General features: G+C 49.8%; 1 protein-coding gene across 2 annotated transcripts in view; it reads right to left on the bottom strand.

Moving 5' to 3' along the window:
- LOC135226980 (uncharacterized) overlaps nt 1-16,812 on the bottom strand; it is a 209,334-nt gene that overhangs the window by 151,856 nt on the left and 40,666 nt on the right. The window contains exon 2 of one of the 2 annotated variants that reach the window (XM_064266693.1): nt 11,185-11,696. In XM_064266693.1, coding sequence (XP_064122763.1) covers nt 11,185-11,687 — 503 coding nt within the window. In that variant the 5' untranslated portion in view covers nt 11,688-11,696. The remainder of the gene's footprint in view (nt 1-11,184; nt 11,697-16,812) is intronic. The other variant, XM_064266694.1, reaches the window with a different exon arrangement.

The following is a 16,812-nucleotide window of genomic DNA, read 5'->3' as shown; positions in this document are numbered from 1 at the left end:
GTCTCGACAGCCTGTCCGAACTCCATCCTTTCTTTGAAGAAGAATCGGATGAAGAAAAGCACTGTTTTAGGATGCCTTTCCAACGGCTTTCCTTGGCAGTCTGGGACGCAACTACAGAATCTGCCGAGGGGACGCCTGACCGGTGGGGATTCTCTGAAACCTCCCTGCGGCTTTCAACATTCCTTCTCCTCTGGGCTTGGGAGCTTGGAAGAGGTCTATACCTGGGTGAGACAGAGCGATCAGATGCACCCTCCACTTCACTGGGAACACTTTCACTATGCTTACCTTCCAAATCCTTTAACTTACGCTCCATCTCCAAAAGGGAAGCTTTCAGATTTGCAATTTCCGATGTTGAACTTGCAGAGTTGGACAATTGAGAAGGTAAAGCTGTATGGGAGGAAACATTTGGATTAGAGATAGGCAAGCGACTACTAACTGGCTCGTTAGAGACCGACCTACTCAAACTCTTGGAAGAGGCTTTTCTAGCCCTATCCTTTTCCAATTTTCTTAAATAAGAATTAAGTATCTTCCATGCCTCCTCATTTAAATTCTTACATTCTTCGCATGTATTCAATTGTGAGCATTCATTCCCTCTACAATTCTTACAAGTAGTGTGAGGATCTACCGAAGCTTTCGGTAGTCTCACATAACTTTCATTCACACACACTCTGAACGAAAACGAAGTATCAGACATTCTGAGAAAAATCCAAATCAAAAATCAGAAACAGTCCACAAAAGCGTATGCCAGGCCAGAGATCCAATACGTCACCAAAATATCAGTCTAGAAGATCAACGGCGATGAAATTCGAAAGTCAAAGTCAGGAGGAACTAGCAAACGATGTTACCAGCCCCGGCGACAGAGAAAATCTGGTTCTAGAAGCGGTAACTGGGGTTTTCCTATTCCTGCCACCCCCCAGCTGGCAGGCCCGGTAGATCACTTGCCTTGACCTACCTGTAGCGTGTGCCGCGAAATTTGAATTTTTGTCGGGGACGACGGAGTCTATAGCTAAGTATATATCTGACAGGGAAGTTGAATGTATGAAATGACAAACTACAACACTAAGGACATCACTACGCACTCTCCCAACAGATGACTCTCCAACAAGGCCGTGTACGGGCACAGGTGTGGCAGCAGTACGAACATGAGTCGGTGAGGAATCCCAAACACTCGTGATAGAATGAGAATCCCTCGGAGTCAAACTCCTGGAAGTACCAGGGAGAGGGGCAGGCAAACACTCCTGCTGCACAAACTCTATGCTCACAACCTTCGACCTCTTGACAGGCACCTTGAGATCCTTACGGCAACGAATAGGCCCAGGAGAAGAAGTGGAAGCACCTGCAACATGTGCACAAATGAGGGAGGTTGCAACACACTCGCGACTCGATGCAGAGGATGAAGCAACCACTGCACATGGCACAAGGGAAGATGCACTAACACTCTCAGAAACAGCAACACTTGCAGGAACACAGGCGTGCTCGCTCCTCACTCGCAGACAAAGAAAAGGCAAAGTCCTTAGCCTTCCAACACTTGATATGCCGACGTGGCGGAGATGGGGGAGAAGGAGAGGAAGACATCACTGGCTCCTTACACAATCTCTTCGCAGGAGGCGGGGGCGATGCAACACACTTGCTTGTCCTCCAGCCGACATGGCAGCCAACTTATCTTCTAAAACAGTCCAATCTCTTAAGAACCACCTGGCATAAAACCTCAGATGGATCAGCAAGAGAAAGGACCAACAACATAGAAGGGAGATGCAGCGAACTGGATGGCAGAGATGACATCACAAGCAGCGATGACATCATGGCTTCCCCTCGATCCGAACAGGAAGCAGACGCCACTGGCAGAGGTTACGGTTTCCCTCTGACTCGAAGAAGCGGCAATTGCACTGGCGGAGCAATACAAAATGGGTGACCTCAGCTACCCACGAAGACGAGGCCAGGAGGAGGGGGAAGGGCATGGACAGCATGAAGAGGCAGGTAGCGAGCATCCATGAAGTCCGTCAGCAAACCCTCCAAGGAGGGTGGACCCCATAGACCAAGCATCCCCCAAAGTGCCGCCATTTGGACGCCTCCAACTCTGAAATAAAAGAAATTGATGAAAAGCCTCCTCCCTCTCAGGAATCAAATTAACTCCTGTAGAAGAAGGGGCAACATTACATAAATCAGCCTGTGGGCCTCCTGATACTTCCAATAACGAATTGATGGAAGAAAAGGAAGGAGACAAAGGCACAACACTACCATGGGGTGTGACAGCAGCAGGAGATGAAGCATCGGGATGAGGAGAAGAAAAACCCTTCCACGAAGGAAGAGTAGAAACCCTACGATGCTCCCTCTTACAATAAAATAACTTCCATTGCTCTCCACGCATGGCATTCTGTGCAGGGATTCGTTATTGTACAAACGTTAGAGCGACACCTACTGCAAGTGATGTGTGGGTCGGTCACAGCCAAAAAACGAGAACACACACAACCTGGAGTTCCGGTGCACACACGTTGACGAGGCCGAGATGGAGCAGAAGCAGCCATAATAACAGCACACACACACACATGCACACTCAAACCCAAGCAAAACAGGCAATGAACCAGGTAAAGGCTGAGAGAGGTCAACCACAACTCTCGTCCAGGCGGTTAAAGAAAAGACTGACAAGGTGGTGTGGGTGCGTGGTCCTTGACCACTCTTCACCCGATATATGCACACGTTGCCAGATTTCACAAGATTCCTTGCTTTCATCTGCAATTTAACCGGAACCAGCTAGGCACTAGAAATTATCCTATTGTTAAGACCTAAGGTTTGTTCACGCATGAACAAAGAAAGATCCCACTGGGAAAATCGTGATTAACGGTTAGTCAGCAAGAGCTCATAAACATACTACGTCTTCATCGGAAGACGGCTGAAAGCAAAGTGGAGTGTTTACATCTAGGCAGGCAGGCCAATCCACCAAACAGACAGTAGTTACTGCCTAACCACCTTGTCCAAGAATTTAACGGCCATATTCCATCCTACGCTGAAAGTAATTCCTGGTGAGAAGGACCGAGGGTTTGTATATCATGTAGCAACAAAGTCAATATAACAGACTTATCTACAAATGTATCACATCTCACATGGCAACATAGCTAAAATGACAATTTGTCCAAAATTGCATTTTTCCTAACTATACAAACTGAGGTCCTTTTACAATAGGAAGGTACTAGCGGCAGCTGGATAGGTCGTAAGCTTTCGAACAAGGGGTTCGGTAGTTAACTGCTTGTCCGACAGGCGCGCGCGCGCGACTGGGAGGTAAACAAATCACTTTTGCTTTGGCCCAAGCAAAAACTGCAGAGTGAGGGGTGGCATGAGGTGGGGCTATGTGTAAAAGGACCTCAGGTTTGTATAGTTAGGAAAAATGCAATTTTGGACAAATTGTCATTTGTTCCGACACGGCATACAAACCTTCGGTCCTTTTACAATAGGAAGACTCACTTCTTGGTGGGAGGAATCTGAGTCTTTTGTGAACAGACTGGTGTTCGCCCAACCTTGGAAGCCTCCCTGGTCGTAAGAGCGAGGGAGGGATCCAAGCCTCTGTCCGATTGATCGGGTGTGCACCGCAGGATCAATGGTCAGACCTCTGGACCGAGTACTAAGAGAGAGGCATGCGTATCTCTTCGTACCAGCAATGCAAGAACTTGTTCCTGTACAGGAGCAAATATAAAGTCATGGGTTTGACTCTTGTAGGCATCCACTTCCCCCCCTTGTAGAAGGAAGTGGTGGATATTCTGCTCCTATCCCTAGTGCAAAGGGATAGGATGGATGGGGCTCTGTCATATAGCTCACCTGCATCTCGTCCTCATCCAGCGTAGTGACGACCATGGCCCTCTGCCCACAGGTAGAGGGGAAGGAAAAGACGGGAAGAGAGAGCCAGTCACTCACTCACTCACACATCCATCCACACAGTCACACCAGGACTCGATGCTGTTCAGCCTGCGAGGGTCTGGGTTAGCTACACAACTTGTTGAGCAGGCCACCACGGGTCCCAAGGAAAAAGGTATCCAAGGACCTGTGGGCAATATCCCGAAGGTAGAAGGACGTAAGGTAGTCTGGTTAGACCAGACCCCTGCCTTCAGGACCTGCGCCACGGAGAAGTTCTTGCGAAACGCCAACGAGGGGCAATACTTCTGACTTCGTGAGCTCTCGGACGGGGACGTACGGATGTCGTCACTACCATCAGCCTCATAACGCCCTCCTGATGACCTCACGCAGCCAGAATGAAAGAGTGTTCTTTGGATACTTCTTTCTTGGTGACCCCGGTGCTAACGAAGAGGCGTCGACACTCAGGCCTGAGGTGTCGAGTTCTCTTCAGATAGCGCCGTAGCGCCCTCACAGGACAAAGCAGCATCTCATCCGCATCATTATCGGTGAAGTCCAATAGGGAGGGAATCGTGAATGACTCGAACCTGTCATCAGGGACTGAAGGTTTCTGAGTCTTCGCAACGAAGTTCGGGACGAAATCGAGGCAGCGTCACGGATCCCCATCCCCTGGAGTGTCGTACATCATAGGAAAGACCATGAAGTTCCCCTACTCTCTTCGCCGATGCCAGGGCCAGCAAGAAGAGGGTCTTGAGGGTCAGATCCCTGTCTGACGACTCTCGGAGTGGCTCGAACGGTGTTCGAGTCAGACTCCTAGGACGAGAGTCACGTCCCATGCAGGGGGCCTGAGTTCCCTGGGTGGGCAAGACCCTTTCGAAGCTCCTCATAAGCAAGGAGATCTCGAACGAGTTCGAGATGTCCAACCCCCTCAGTTTCAGGACGAGCGCCAAGGCGGCTCTGTATCCTTTAACTGTGGGGACTGAAGTGGAGCTTCTCTCTCGAAGAAAAAACGAGGAAATCCGCTACCTGCTGAAGAGTGGCTCTGAGAGGAGATAGACCCCGTCTACGACACCAACCACAGAAGACGGCCCACTTCCCCTGGTACACAGCTGCAGAGGACTGACGGACGTTTCCAGCCATCTCTGTTGCTGCGCTACGAGAAAAGCCTCTCATTCGCAAGAGATGGTGGATAACAGCCAGCCGTGAAGACGTAGGGACTGGACTGCTCGGTGGTACCGCTCGACGTGTGGCTGGGCGAGAAGGTTGTGCCAAGGGGGAATCTCTCTCGGTTTCTCCTGCGAGAAGAGCCAGCAGGTCCGGTACCAAAATGGCCTGTGGCCATTTGTGAGCCACCAGGATCATCCTGAGATTCGGGGTGACCCAGCGGCTCGACTTGATCACCTTGCGAATCAGGCTGAACGGGGGGGTGGGAAAGGCATAGGCGAAGAGGTTGTCCCACGGGTGTTGAAGAGCGTCCTCTGCAGCTGCCCATGGGTCCGGCACGGCCGAGAAGAACACCTGGAGCTTCCTGTTGTGCCGGGTGGCGAACAGATCCACGACTGGTCGCCCCCACAGGTCGAAGAGCCTTTCCGCCACGTCCTGGTGTAGAGACCATTCGGTCCCTATCACCTGATCCCGACGGCTGAGCGTGTCTGCTACTACATTCCTCTTCCCTGGAATGTAGCGTGCCGACAGCTCTATTGAGTGTGCCTGAGCCCACTCGTGCACCTGCCGAGTCAACTGGTACAACGGGAGAGACACTAGGCCCCCCTGTTGTTGACGTAAGCCACCACCGTGGTGTTGTCGCACATCAACACCACTGAGTGCCCCATCAAGCGGTCCTGAAACTCTTGGAGAGCGAGGAACGCTGCCTTGAGTTCCAGAACATTGATGTGAAGGTGCTTGTCGTTCTCGTCCCACACTGCCTGAAGTCAGCAACTCCCTCCAGGTGTTGACGCCCCATCCCTCGGTCGATGCGTCTGAGAACAGCTGCATGTCCGGGGGGGGAGTGCGCAGTGGCACTCCTCTTAAGAGGTTCCTGTCGTCGAGCCACCAGGCTAGGTCCTGCCTCACCTCCTGTGTCAGTGACACTGGAAAGCTTGGGGGATCCGTCGCCTGTGACCAACTCTCCTTTAGTCTCCACTGAAGAGACCGCAGGTGAAGACGCCCGTGAGGGACTAACTTCTCGGAGTGACGACAGGTGTCCGATCACGACTTGCCATCGCTGAGCTACCTGTTCCTGCCGAGACAGGAACTGGTTGGCTGCCTCCCTGAATCTGCTGATCCGCGAGTCTGCGGGGAAGACTCGCCCTGCTACCGTGTCGATCAGCATACCCAGGTACTTTCATCCTCCTGCTTGGGCTCGAGATCGGACTTCTCGAAGTTCACAACGATCCCCAGATCGCGACAGAACTCGAGCAGTCGATCCCTGTCCTGTAGCAACTGCGAGCGGGAGCTCGCCAGGACTAACCAATCGTCGATATCCTCATCAGACGTATCCCGTGCGAATGGGCCCAAGCAGACACCAGAGTGAACACTCGCGTGAACACCTGTGGGGCGGTTGAGAGACCGAAGCACAGTGCCCTGAACTGGTACACCGTCCCGTCGAGGATGAAGCGGAGGTACTTTCTGGAGGACTGATGAATGGGTATTTGGAAATACGCATCCTTCAAGTCCACTGAAAGCATGAAATCGTTCTCCCTGATGGAGTCGAGCACTGAGCGTGCCGTCTCCATCGTGAACCGGGTCTGGCGAACAAACCGGTTCAGGGGAGAGAGATCTATCACCGGGCGCCAGCCTCCCGTAGACTTTTCCACCAGGAAGAGTCGACTGTAAAAGCCCGGTGACTGATCCGTGACGATCTCTACCGCTCTCTTGCTCAGCATGGTCTTGATCTCCTGTCTGAGTGCTACGTCCTTCGATGACCCTGGAACGTACGACTGCTGTTGGACCGGGTTGGAGGTGAGGGGTGGCCGAGATTCGAAGGGTAATAGATATCCCTCCCGAAGGACATCTACAATCCAGGTCTCGGCGCCGTAGCGCTGCCAGTTGCCCAATGGCTGGCCAGGCACCCCCCCCACTTCCGGCAGCAGGTGAGGGGGAACGCCGTCCCTAGCGTTTCCCCCCTTTCTTCGACTTCTTCCCAGAGCCTCCACGGGATGAGGAGGGCTGGGAGGAGGGCTGGTTACGGCTCCCCTTGTTAGAAGTCGAAGAAGACAGAGTCATTCCTCGGGGCTTCGACGTAGCAACCGTCTTAGCAGCCGAGGAAGCGCTAGCCGAGCTCTTAGACTTGGCCGCAGTCCGAGGCTGCCCAGAGCCTTCGAGACTGCCTGGTGAACCACAGACGGCGTCACTGTCATCAGTGCGTCGTCTGTCCACCGCAGCGTCCACCATCTCTCCTGGGAAGAGAGACGTGGAACTCCGTAAAGGTCCGTTTCTAAGCCCCAACGCCGCCTCACGCCCGGCCGCCCTGGAAACCCGAGTAAGGACAGCGTCCCTTCGTCGGAGAACCAGGTTGGCCCACAGGTTCACCGTCTGGTGGGCAAGGAAGGAGATGGCTCTTCCCCCAGACTGGCAAAGTCTCTGAAGGCCGAGTCATCTTCGGGAGAAATTCCCCCGGAGTTGGCTGCGACCTTAGATACTGTGAGGGACCACAGATCTAGCCAGGAGACGGCCTGGAAAGCTGCCATGGCGGTAGATTCCAGGCGAGTGCCTCTTGCTGCGAGAACCACAAGTTCTCGGACAGGAGCTGTTGCAGAGACACACCCGGAGTCAACCTAGCTAACTCCGGGTTCACCTGTTTGGCGGCATCGGGTCTTCAGATGGCACGTAAAACCGCCGCTGTCGTAGCAGAGGAGGTGGAAGCAGCTTGCTCGACCTGCCAGACTTGAGCGAACCGTCTTGTCCGGAGACAAGCGATTCAACCTGGTCCAGCACTGAGTCCGCAAGCTCGGAACGCGGCAAACCCACCGTCGGTCTGGGTTCCCTCTTCGGGCCCCAGGGAACGACTCGAGCCGGGACGTGGGCTCGGATGGTGGGAGCGGCGATCCTTCCCCCCCCGAGGTCGGTTGTTGTGCTGACGAATCAGCGCAATAACCTCGGCAAAATTCCTCTGGATCTCGGGCGTGATAGCATCCTTGTGGAGTCGGACCGTCCAGTCCCTCAAACAGGAGTACCTCCCGAGACCCTCCTCCCTCAAGGAGAGGAGCAGCGACAGCCCCCTCTCGGTCTCCTCCAACCACCTGTGCGTACGACCTGGCTGGTCCGAGGACCGAGCCTGGTACGTACGACGACGTGGCGGGATCCTGAGGGGCGCACCCCTCACGATCACTCCTCAATACTCGCGCCCTCCCGGTGTAACCCGAGGAGGTTGAAGTATGGGAGAGGCAGACCTGACGCTCTCTCCTCGCTCACTGGCAGAACCAGCGGGCTTGGAGGACTGCAGGCGATCGCCAACCCGCGTGGCGATCGAGCTGCAGACCTAGTCGAGCCGTCTCGCTGTGGAGAACGGCTGGACCAAGAACGCGGCGGCCCCGGTCTCGTGTGTCAGAGGAGCTGGTGCTGGTCGCCGTACCCGATCGCTCTGTGAGAGCGACGGTCAGGCGACCGGCGAGGCTCCACTGTCACGGTGAGATCGGTGCGTTATCCTCACGGTGCGTCAGTTCGCTGGTACCAGCCGTGGCTGGTGCGCGAACGGGGGGACCTCTTCCCAGCCTCAGCCCGTGGCCGGTCATGGACCGTCACGTCCGCCCGGAGGGTAGCCAGCCGCTCGCCGTGAGAGCGAGAGCTGGTCTGGTGAGAGTCGCTGTGAGCGGCTGTCACCAGTCTTCCGCTCCGTGCCGTGAACCTGACGCTGAGCGGACTCAGAGGTCTGGTTCCTGGCTGCACGGTCGCTGGTAGGCGACCGTACACTCGGTACCTCTCGCGAACGAGCGGCCGAGCCGGATCCTGCTGCTGTGGCCGAACCACTAACAGCAGGTGAGGAAGTGCCGGTGTTAGCCGGCACCCCTCTGGTCCCCGTAGTCTTCTTCCTTGCGGGAGAAGAGAAGGGCGGGTCCTGCTCCCGAAGGAGCAGGGCGACCAGCGGAAGAACCACCCCCCGTCTCACCAGAGCGAGACGGGCCCTTAGAAGTCCCGAAGGGGAGACTTCTTTAGGGGGGGGGGAGGCGACCTTCTTCTTCTTAGGCGGGGGAGCCTTAGAAGAAGAAGGGGAAGAGGCGGCAGACGACGACGACGACGAAGAAGACGATGAAGACGACGACGACACCTTCCTCCTCTTCTTCTTCTTCTTCGTCAACCTCCTCAGGACCGACGTCAGATCTGCATCCAGGACGGAGCGGGGCTGCTGTTGCCGAAGCAACAGGGCCCGGACGTACCTGTCCGAACAGACCAGCATCGGGAGCAGCGGCGCCAGGAACAGGAACAACATCAGCAGGTGCGAGCATCACAGGAACGGCAGTCGAGACGGCAGGAGCAGGAACAGGAACAGCAGCGGTGGTCACGGCAGGTACGGCAGGCTGTGTGGGCGGTACAGATGGTCGAACCAGCGGCACAGACGTCATCGGCACCGGTGGGAGGTCCAGGGGCGAGCTCTTCGGGCACATGAAGTCCGGTCGTGGCAGCACGGCAAACCCAGGTGGCGGCATCACACTCCCCCGAGTTACGGCGACTGGCCCCTGCACCGATGTTGTGGGTGTTACCGAGACCGCGTGCTGGGTGTACACCAGGTTGAGGAGGTGACGCGTAGCCGGGTGTTGTCAGGGTCGTGGTGGTGGTGTGACCGTTGCATGAGTAACCGCCACGGAGCCAGCCAGATGATAGAGCAGCCCTGGACACTCGGCACGCCCTGCAGCCCCAACGATGCCCACACCTGTCCGAGGTCATCCTTCACGGCAACCGCACCTGAGGAGGCAAAAGTCGGGTGATTAGAAGGATCCTCTACCCGCTCAGCGAAGACGAGCGGATAGAGGACCCAGAATACAACTCTACGTCAGGGTATCTAGCGCCCTCCTCCACACTCGACACGTCAGGAGAGGAGAAGGACCTAGACACCCCCGACGAAGGGGAAGGCGCGAGACGTGGAAGTTGAGCGGGCGGCAGGAAAGAAGACGAAGTGTCCGTCACCAAAGGAGTCGCGGGAGAGCTTTCCGACGACTCCTTTGCAGGCCTTCGCTTCTTCCTGCCCTCATACAAAGTCCACTGCGCCTCCGACCAGTCATTACACACATCACAGGGCTCGGCCCGGGTGCATTCGCGCCCCGACACCGAGCACACAAAATATGAGGGTCAATCTCCGGGAACGATCTAAACTTCCGCATTTGCGCCCTTCGATACCCGGGCAAAGTCTCCTCGGTAGCGAGGCGAGGAGATTCCATCATTATTCACTTGAAAGCCGTAATTAATATATAAAGAGAGAATAATTGTACTTACAATACTCTTTCATACACAATTACAACCAAACTTAGAAAGCAAAACGACGAGCAGCGGGCAGAGAGCGAACACACAGTCCATCCACTGTGAGGCCGAAAGCAAAAGTGATTTGTTTACCTCCCAGTCGCGCGCGCGCGCCTGTCGGACAAGCAGTTAACTACCGAACCCCTTGTTCGAAAGCTTACGACCTATCCAGCTGCCGCTAGTACCTTCCTATTGTAAAAGGACCGAAGGTTTGTATGCCGTGTCGGAACAAAGTTTAAATAGAAAAGTAGCTTCAAGTTGAGGAGTAACTTCTCAAAGTTTTTCTCAAAAGCACATGACCAGCATGCTTGGCCAAAAACCCCTCTTATTTTTAATTCTACCATAAAGTTATGATGGTGCACATACAGTAATGTACGTCTTCTCTTTTTAAATCTAGTACGTACTTGTAAACTCTTGGGATCTACTAATGGAATTTCAAAACCAGCCATGTTTAACAATGCTTTTTACAGTATCTGGATAAAATGTCCTCACGAATTCTGTTTACCTTCTTTTTCTTACGTTGCATCACTTGGGTCAAGGAGATCTAAACCAAAATATTTTTAGTTTTGTACAATCAATAATGATGCAGAGTATTGATAACAAATGTACGTAAATAGTATCAATATTTACATGTGAACAATCCATTAGGCAATGATATATTACAACCAGATCATTACTGGCTTGTTTAATTTACAATTTACTAAAGCACAGTTGAAAAACCCAAGGGTATGCTAAATCTTTACAAAGCAATATATACATGTTACTGAAATACAAATCAAGCATAAGAACTCGTTGCTATACATGTTACTGAAATACAGAATAAACATAAGACCTCAATGCTACTCAACATTTGCAAACATTGAAAATGTAATCAATCTTCATCCTTACCTCTGCACCAGATCCAGAAGAGAATGGTTCCCAATGTATATCAAGCTCAGTTTTTCTATGTGTTGTTCAAGTGCTTTCCTATTAATCTGAAGGATGTCAGGACAATATACTATATTCTTGAATGCAATATCTGCTGGCATTCCACCACTCACCATTACTTCGCAAAAATTCTTCCACTGTGATACAGGATATTTTACCAGGTCAGGAGTACCCAAAAACTGGGACTGCAAAGTTTTTTGGTCAACTCCAAAGTCAAGTAAATATTGATAAAGAGACAAAAATGAATTTCTGTGTCTATTGTCAATGCCTTTCCCGTGAAGTGTTTCAAAAAGTTCTAAGCCTTTCCTTCTGGTATCTCTGCTGTCATCCTCCATAACTGCATTGACATTTAAATGTCTTCTACTTAGGTCTGCACCCAGTACATTACTAAGGGGGATACATTTCCACTGCAATACACCAGAATAAATGCCTCGTGATCCTATTTTCAACAGTCGCACAGCCATTTTCTGAAACTATAAAAACAAAAATCAATATGCTATTCAATATAATCAAATTAGCAATAATTTTCAGGTACCCTCCTCTTACAGAATTAGAAAAAATGACATTTTCAATCAATTAGTAGTTTTCATAACTAAAAAATCTTGTCTTAATGTAAGAATAAATTCTCTGGCGCTAGCTGGAGTCTGGTTAAAAACAACACAGGGAATTGGTGGCAATAGGCATAAGCAAATAGGGGAGTCAGAGGAAGCTACACAACCTGCTTAACCCCTGCTACGCAACATCATACCAGTTTCCTTCTAGCCCGGGAAAGAATGAGGGGTGGCTTGAGGTGGGGCATATTCGTTAACACCGAAGGTTTGCTAGTTATGAAAAATACAAATTGATTTTAAAATCTGTCAATTGTTCATATGTATACAGAACAAACCTTGGTCTTAACATAGGGATGACTTACCTCTTGGAGAAAGGATAAGAAAGTCTTAGAACCAACTGGAATGTCAGACCACCTGGGCTCACTTCCTGACCATAGGAAGGACATAGGAAGGAGTCACAAACAGTCAGATATCTGGGCTAATAGACTATGAAATACATATCTACATTGTCTTGATGATGGTAAATAACAGTTGGAGACAAAAAAAAAAAATTTATGTTAGCCACCAATTTTGTTTGTTGCCATTTCCACTCTCCCCTTGTAAGAGAGAGGAATGGGACTTGCTTCTATACAGAATTTGTATTGTGTAGGAACAAACATGAAAAAAATTTACAGAATGGAAGTTAGCTCTCCTTCATCTCAACAGTTCCAGCACATGATGGAATTATTCTCTCTACTGACCATTGGTAGAGAAGTAAAAGGTAAGATATTAAACCTGTCTTGCCAGGGACACTGGATGAGCTCACACAACTTGCTGAGCAGCCACCACCAGACCAAAGGAAAAAGTGTCCAAGGACCTGTGGGCAATGTCCCGCAGATAGAAGGATGTGAAGGTGGTTTGGTGAAGCCATATACCTGTCTTCAAAATCCTGCAAACTGACAAGTTCTTCTTGAAAGTGATGGTTGGGCCTAGACTCCTAACATCATGTGCTCTTGCAAGCACTGTATTGGCATCTGAATGTAAACCAGAGGTGTAAGCTTGTCTCATCACTTCATGTAGCCAAAAGGAGATAGTATTCTTGGACACTTCTTTCTTGTTTCAGCACGTGCTAACAAAAAGTCTTTGGCTATCAGGTCTGAGATGGCGAGCCCTTTTCAGACAGCAATTCGTCTGGGTCATCAACAACAAAATCCCCAAGAGAGGGGATCGAGAAAGACTCAAAACTATCATCATGAATAGAGAGATTTTGAGCCTTAGCTACAAATTTCGGGACAAATTCGAAGGTTAAAGAACTTCAACCCCTTGTATATTTAACATTAAAAGAGCCCATGTAATTCACCAATTCTCTTTCAAGAAGCCAAGATCAGTAAGAAAACTGCCTTGAGGGTTGAATTCACTCTTGAGGTTCACAATGGTTCATATGGAGGATGAGTGAGACATGAGCACCACTGTCAGGTCCCACTAATGAGGTTTGAGATCTCTTGGGAAAGAGGGATGTTCAAAATTCTGGAGAAGCATTCAAACTTCCCATGATGAAGGGATATCCATGTCCTTTAAACGTAGAGCCAGTCCTAGAGCAGCTCTATAGCCCTTGATTGATGAAATTGAGAGTAGTAGAAGTATCTCCCTACAGAGAAAGATGAAGAAATCCATTGTGTATACTTGTTGAATAGAAGTTCCAACAAGAGAGAAACACCGCTGACGACAACAATCACAGTAGACTGCCCATTTTCCTTGATACATGGCTGTAGGTGATCTGAGGTAACCTGGAATCACAATGTCGAAAATTGTATTTTTCCTAACTATACAAACCTGAGGGCCTTAACATATGGAATGTAATCAGCGCCAGCTGGAACCGGTCGTAAGCTTTCGAACAAGGTGGTTCGGTAGTTAACTGCTAGTACGATAGTCGGGAGTCCCGCCCGACTGGGAGGTGAGGAGTCACTTTGCTTTAGGCCCAGGAACAGAGTGAGGGGTGGCATGAGGTGGGACTATGTGTAAAGGACCTCAGGTTTGTATAGTAGGAAAAATACAATTTTCGACTAATTGTGATTTGTTCCAATATGTAATACAAACCCTCGGTCCTTTAACATATGGAAGAATCACTTATTGGTGGGTGGAATCTGAGTCTTAAGAACAGACTGGTGTTTGTCCGACCTTGGTTCCCTCCCTGGTCGTAAGAGCAGAGGGAGGGATCCTAGCCTCTGCCCAGCTGATCGGGGTGTGCACCGCAGGATCAGTGGCCAGACTTCTGGAGGGAGGCAAGCGTGCCTCTTATGAATAGCAAGCAAGAACTAAGGTCATGGGTTTGTCTCTTGTTGGCGTCCACTCTCCCCCCCTTGTTAGGGGAGTGGTGGAAAACGCTCCTATCCCTACTGAAAGGGATAGGACGGAGCTCAGTTGTATAGCCTACCTGCATCGGCCTCCTGTCCAGCGTAGTGATGATTGCAGCCCTCTGCCACAGGTAGAGGAGAGAAAAGGGGAGGAAGAGAAGCCAGTCACACTCTCATTCACTCACCCATTCACGCAGTCACACAAGGATGCAATGCTGTTTTGTCTGCTCGGGAGCTGGGTAAGCTACACAACTTGTTGAGCAGCCACCACGGGTCCCAAGGAAAAGGTGTCCAAGGACCTGTGGGCGATATCCCGAAGGTAGAAGAAAGTAAAGGTGGTCTGGTTAGCCCAAACCCCTGCCTTCAGCACCAGTGCCACGGAGAAGTTCTTGTGGAACGCAAGGGTTGGACCAATACGTACCTCTGACTTCGTGGGCCCTTGGTCGAAGGGCACCGGTGTCGTCACTCCTCTCTGAAGCGTACGCCTTCCTGATGACCTCACGAAGCCAGAAAGAAAGTGTTCTTGGACACCTCCTTCTTGGTAACCCCAGTGCTAACGAAGAGGCGTCGACACCCAGGCCTGAGGTGGCGAGCTCTCTTCAGATAGCACCATAGCGCCCCCACAGGACAAAGCAGCATCTCATCTGCATCATCATCGGTAAAGTCCTTCAGGGAGGGGATCGTGAATGACTCGAATCGGTCGTCAGGGACCGAAGGGTTCTGAGTCTTCGCTACGAAGTCCGGGACGAAATCGAGCGTCACTGATCCCCATCCCCTCCTGTGCTTGACATCGAAAGAAAGACCATGAAGTTCCACTACTCTCTTCGCCAATGCCAGGGCCAGCAGAAAGACGATTGATTGATTGATTGATTGTGTATTATATCTGGCGTCACAACATCTACGTAATTGACACCAAAATAAATTAAATAGAAAAAATTAAATTTTTAATAAATTTCATATAAAAATATCAATAAATATATTATAAAAATTTTCTTCATATATATAAGTTCTTACATAGACAATCTATGTATAATTTAAATTTGGTTGAGGAGGCCCGCCTCCCTCATATAGATATATAACTGTTCTATATTACAATCCTTTCCAAGAATTGTAGCTAGGATAAAATTACCTACTCTGTCACGACCCCAAGACAGGACCTATGTCTCAAATTCAAGAATCTGGGACATTCAATCAACAAATGTTTCACAGTCAAGGGCAGAGTGCAGTTCTCGCAAAACGGAGGATTTTCACGAGACATCAAGAAACCATGTGTAAGTCTTGTACGTCCAATCCTCAATCTGCACAACATCGTTTCTTGTCTCCTTGGCATATTCGGATATGACCAATGAGACACTGATGACGTGATACTACGCATTTTTTGATTAGTTAAAATATCCTCCCACTGTGCCTGCCAACATTTTTTAACTCTCTGACCTACTAGAGGATACAAATCCCGATATGGTAGTAGGCATCTTGTGGGTTATAGGGAGCTGACCGCAGACTTTGCAAGTTGGTCAGCTTTCTCATTCCCAGCCACCCCAACATGAGAAGGCACCAAACAGAACTTTATTTCTTTCCCTCTTCTTTTTAGTAAAAGCAGCCATTCCAATATATCTAAAATCAGAGAGTTTAAAGGGTTAAAAGATTCCAGTGACTGAAGAACACTTCTTGAGTCACAATATATAATAAAATTATTTTCATTCCGAATTAAAACTTCCTTTAAAGCCTTAAAATCCATATAAATTCTGCTGTAAAAATTGATGCAGGCAGATGATACCTGCCACTTCTCTCTACATCAGGGAAGGCTACACCAAAGCCGACGCTAGCATCTGACTTTGAGCCATCCGTAAAAACTGCAGTGGAGTCATCATGTTGCACGGAATGTTCTAAAAATATTGACCACATGGCCTCACTGGACAATTCTGTCTTGGTAAAATTAAAATATCTACAAAATTTTACCTCTGGGAAGTTCCAGGGGGAACTAACTGAATATTTTGCTGGTAAAATCTTGATTTTTGGCATATTTAATTCACGGACAATAAAATTTACTCTAAAAGCAAATGGATGAGGTTGCTTGGGGTGATTTTCATAAAACTGCCAATGCCTTTCATTTCTCATACAAATGCTGGTTAAAGACTTAGGTAGCCTCTGGAATCTATACCAGCTCCGAACCAGCAGACGCTTGTAATGAAGATCCAGTGGCACCTCATCAGCATCTACAAGCATGCTCTCGGTGGGAGATGATTTAAATGCTCCTGTACACAACCATATTCCTCCATGATGAATTGAGTTGAGCATTTTAAGGCTATTTGGCTCTCGCAGAAGTGTACACCTCACACCCATAACTTAATTTTGAAACGACCAAGGCTTTATATAATCTCAACATCAGAGTTCGGTCTGCACCCCACGAAGTGTGAGACAAGACTTTCAGCAAATTCATTGCTTTCAAGCATTTTGCCTTGATATATTTCAGATGTGGAATCCAATTCAGCTTGCTATCAAAAATCAAACCAAGAAACCTTGTTTCACCAACACATGGAATTCTCTGCCTATGAATGAATAGACCTAGATCAGGGTGGATTCCCCTTATACGACAAAAGTGCATGGTTATAGTTTTACTGGCAGAAAATCTAAAACCATTAACCTCAGCCCATTTTACTATATTATCAATGCAGAGCTGAAGGCGGCATTCAGCCACTGCCATC

Source organism: Macrobrachium nipponense, chromosome 15 (genome assembly GCF_015104395.2).
Source record: "Macrobrachium nipponense isolate FS-2020 chromosome 15, ASM1510439v2, whole genome shotgun sequence".
In the NCBI taxonomy this organism is placed as follows: domain Eukaryota; kingdom Metazoa; phylum Arthropoda; class Malacostraca; order Decapoda; family Palaemonidae; genus Macrobrachium; species Macrobrachium nipponense.
This window is presented reverse-complemented; position numbering and strand designations above follow the sequence as displayed.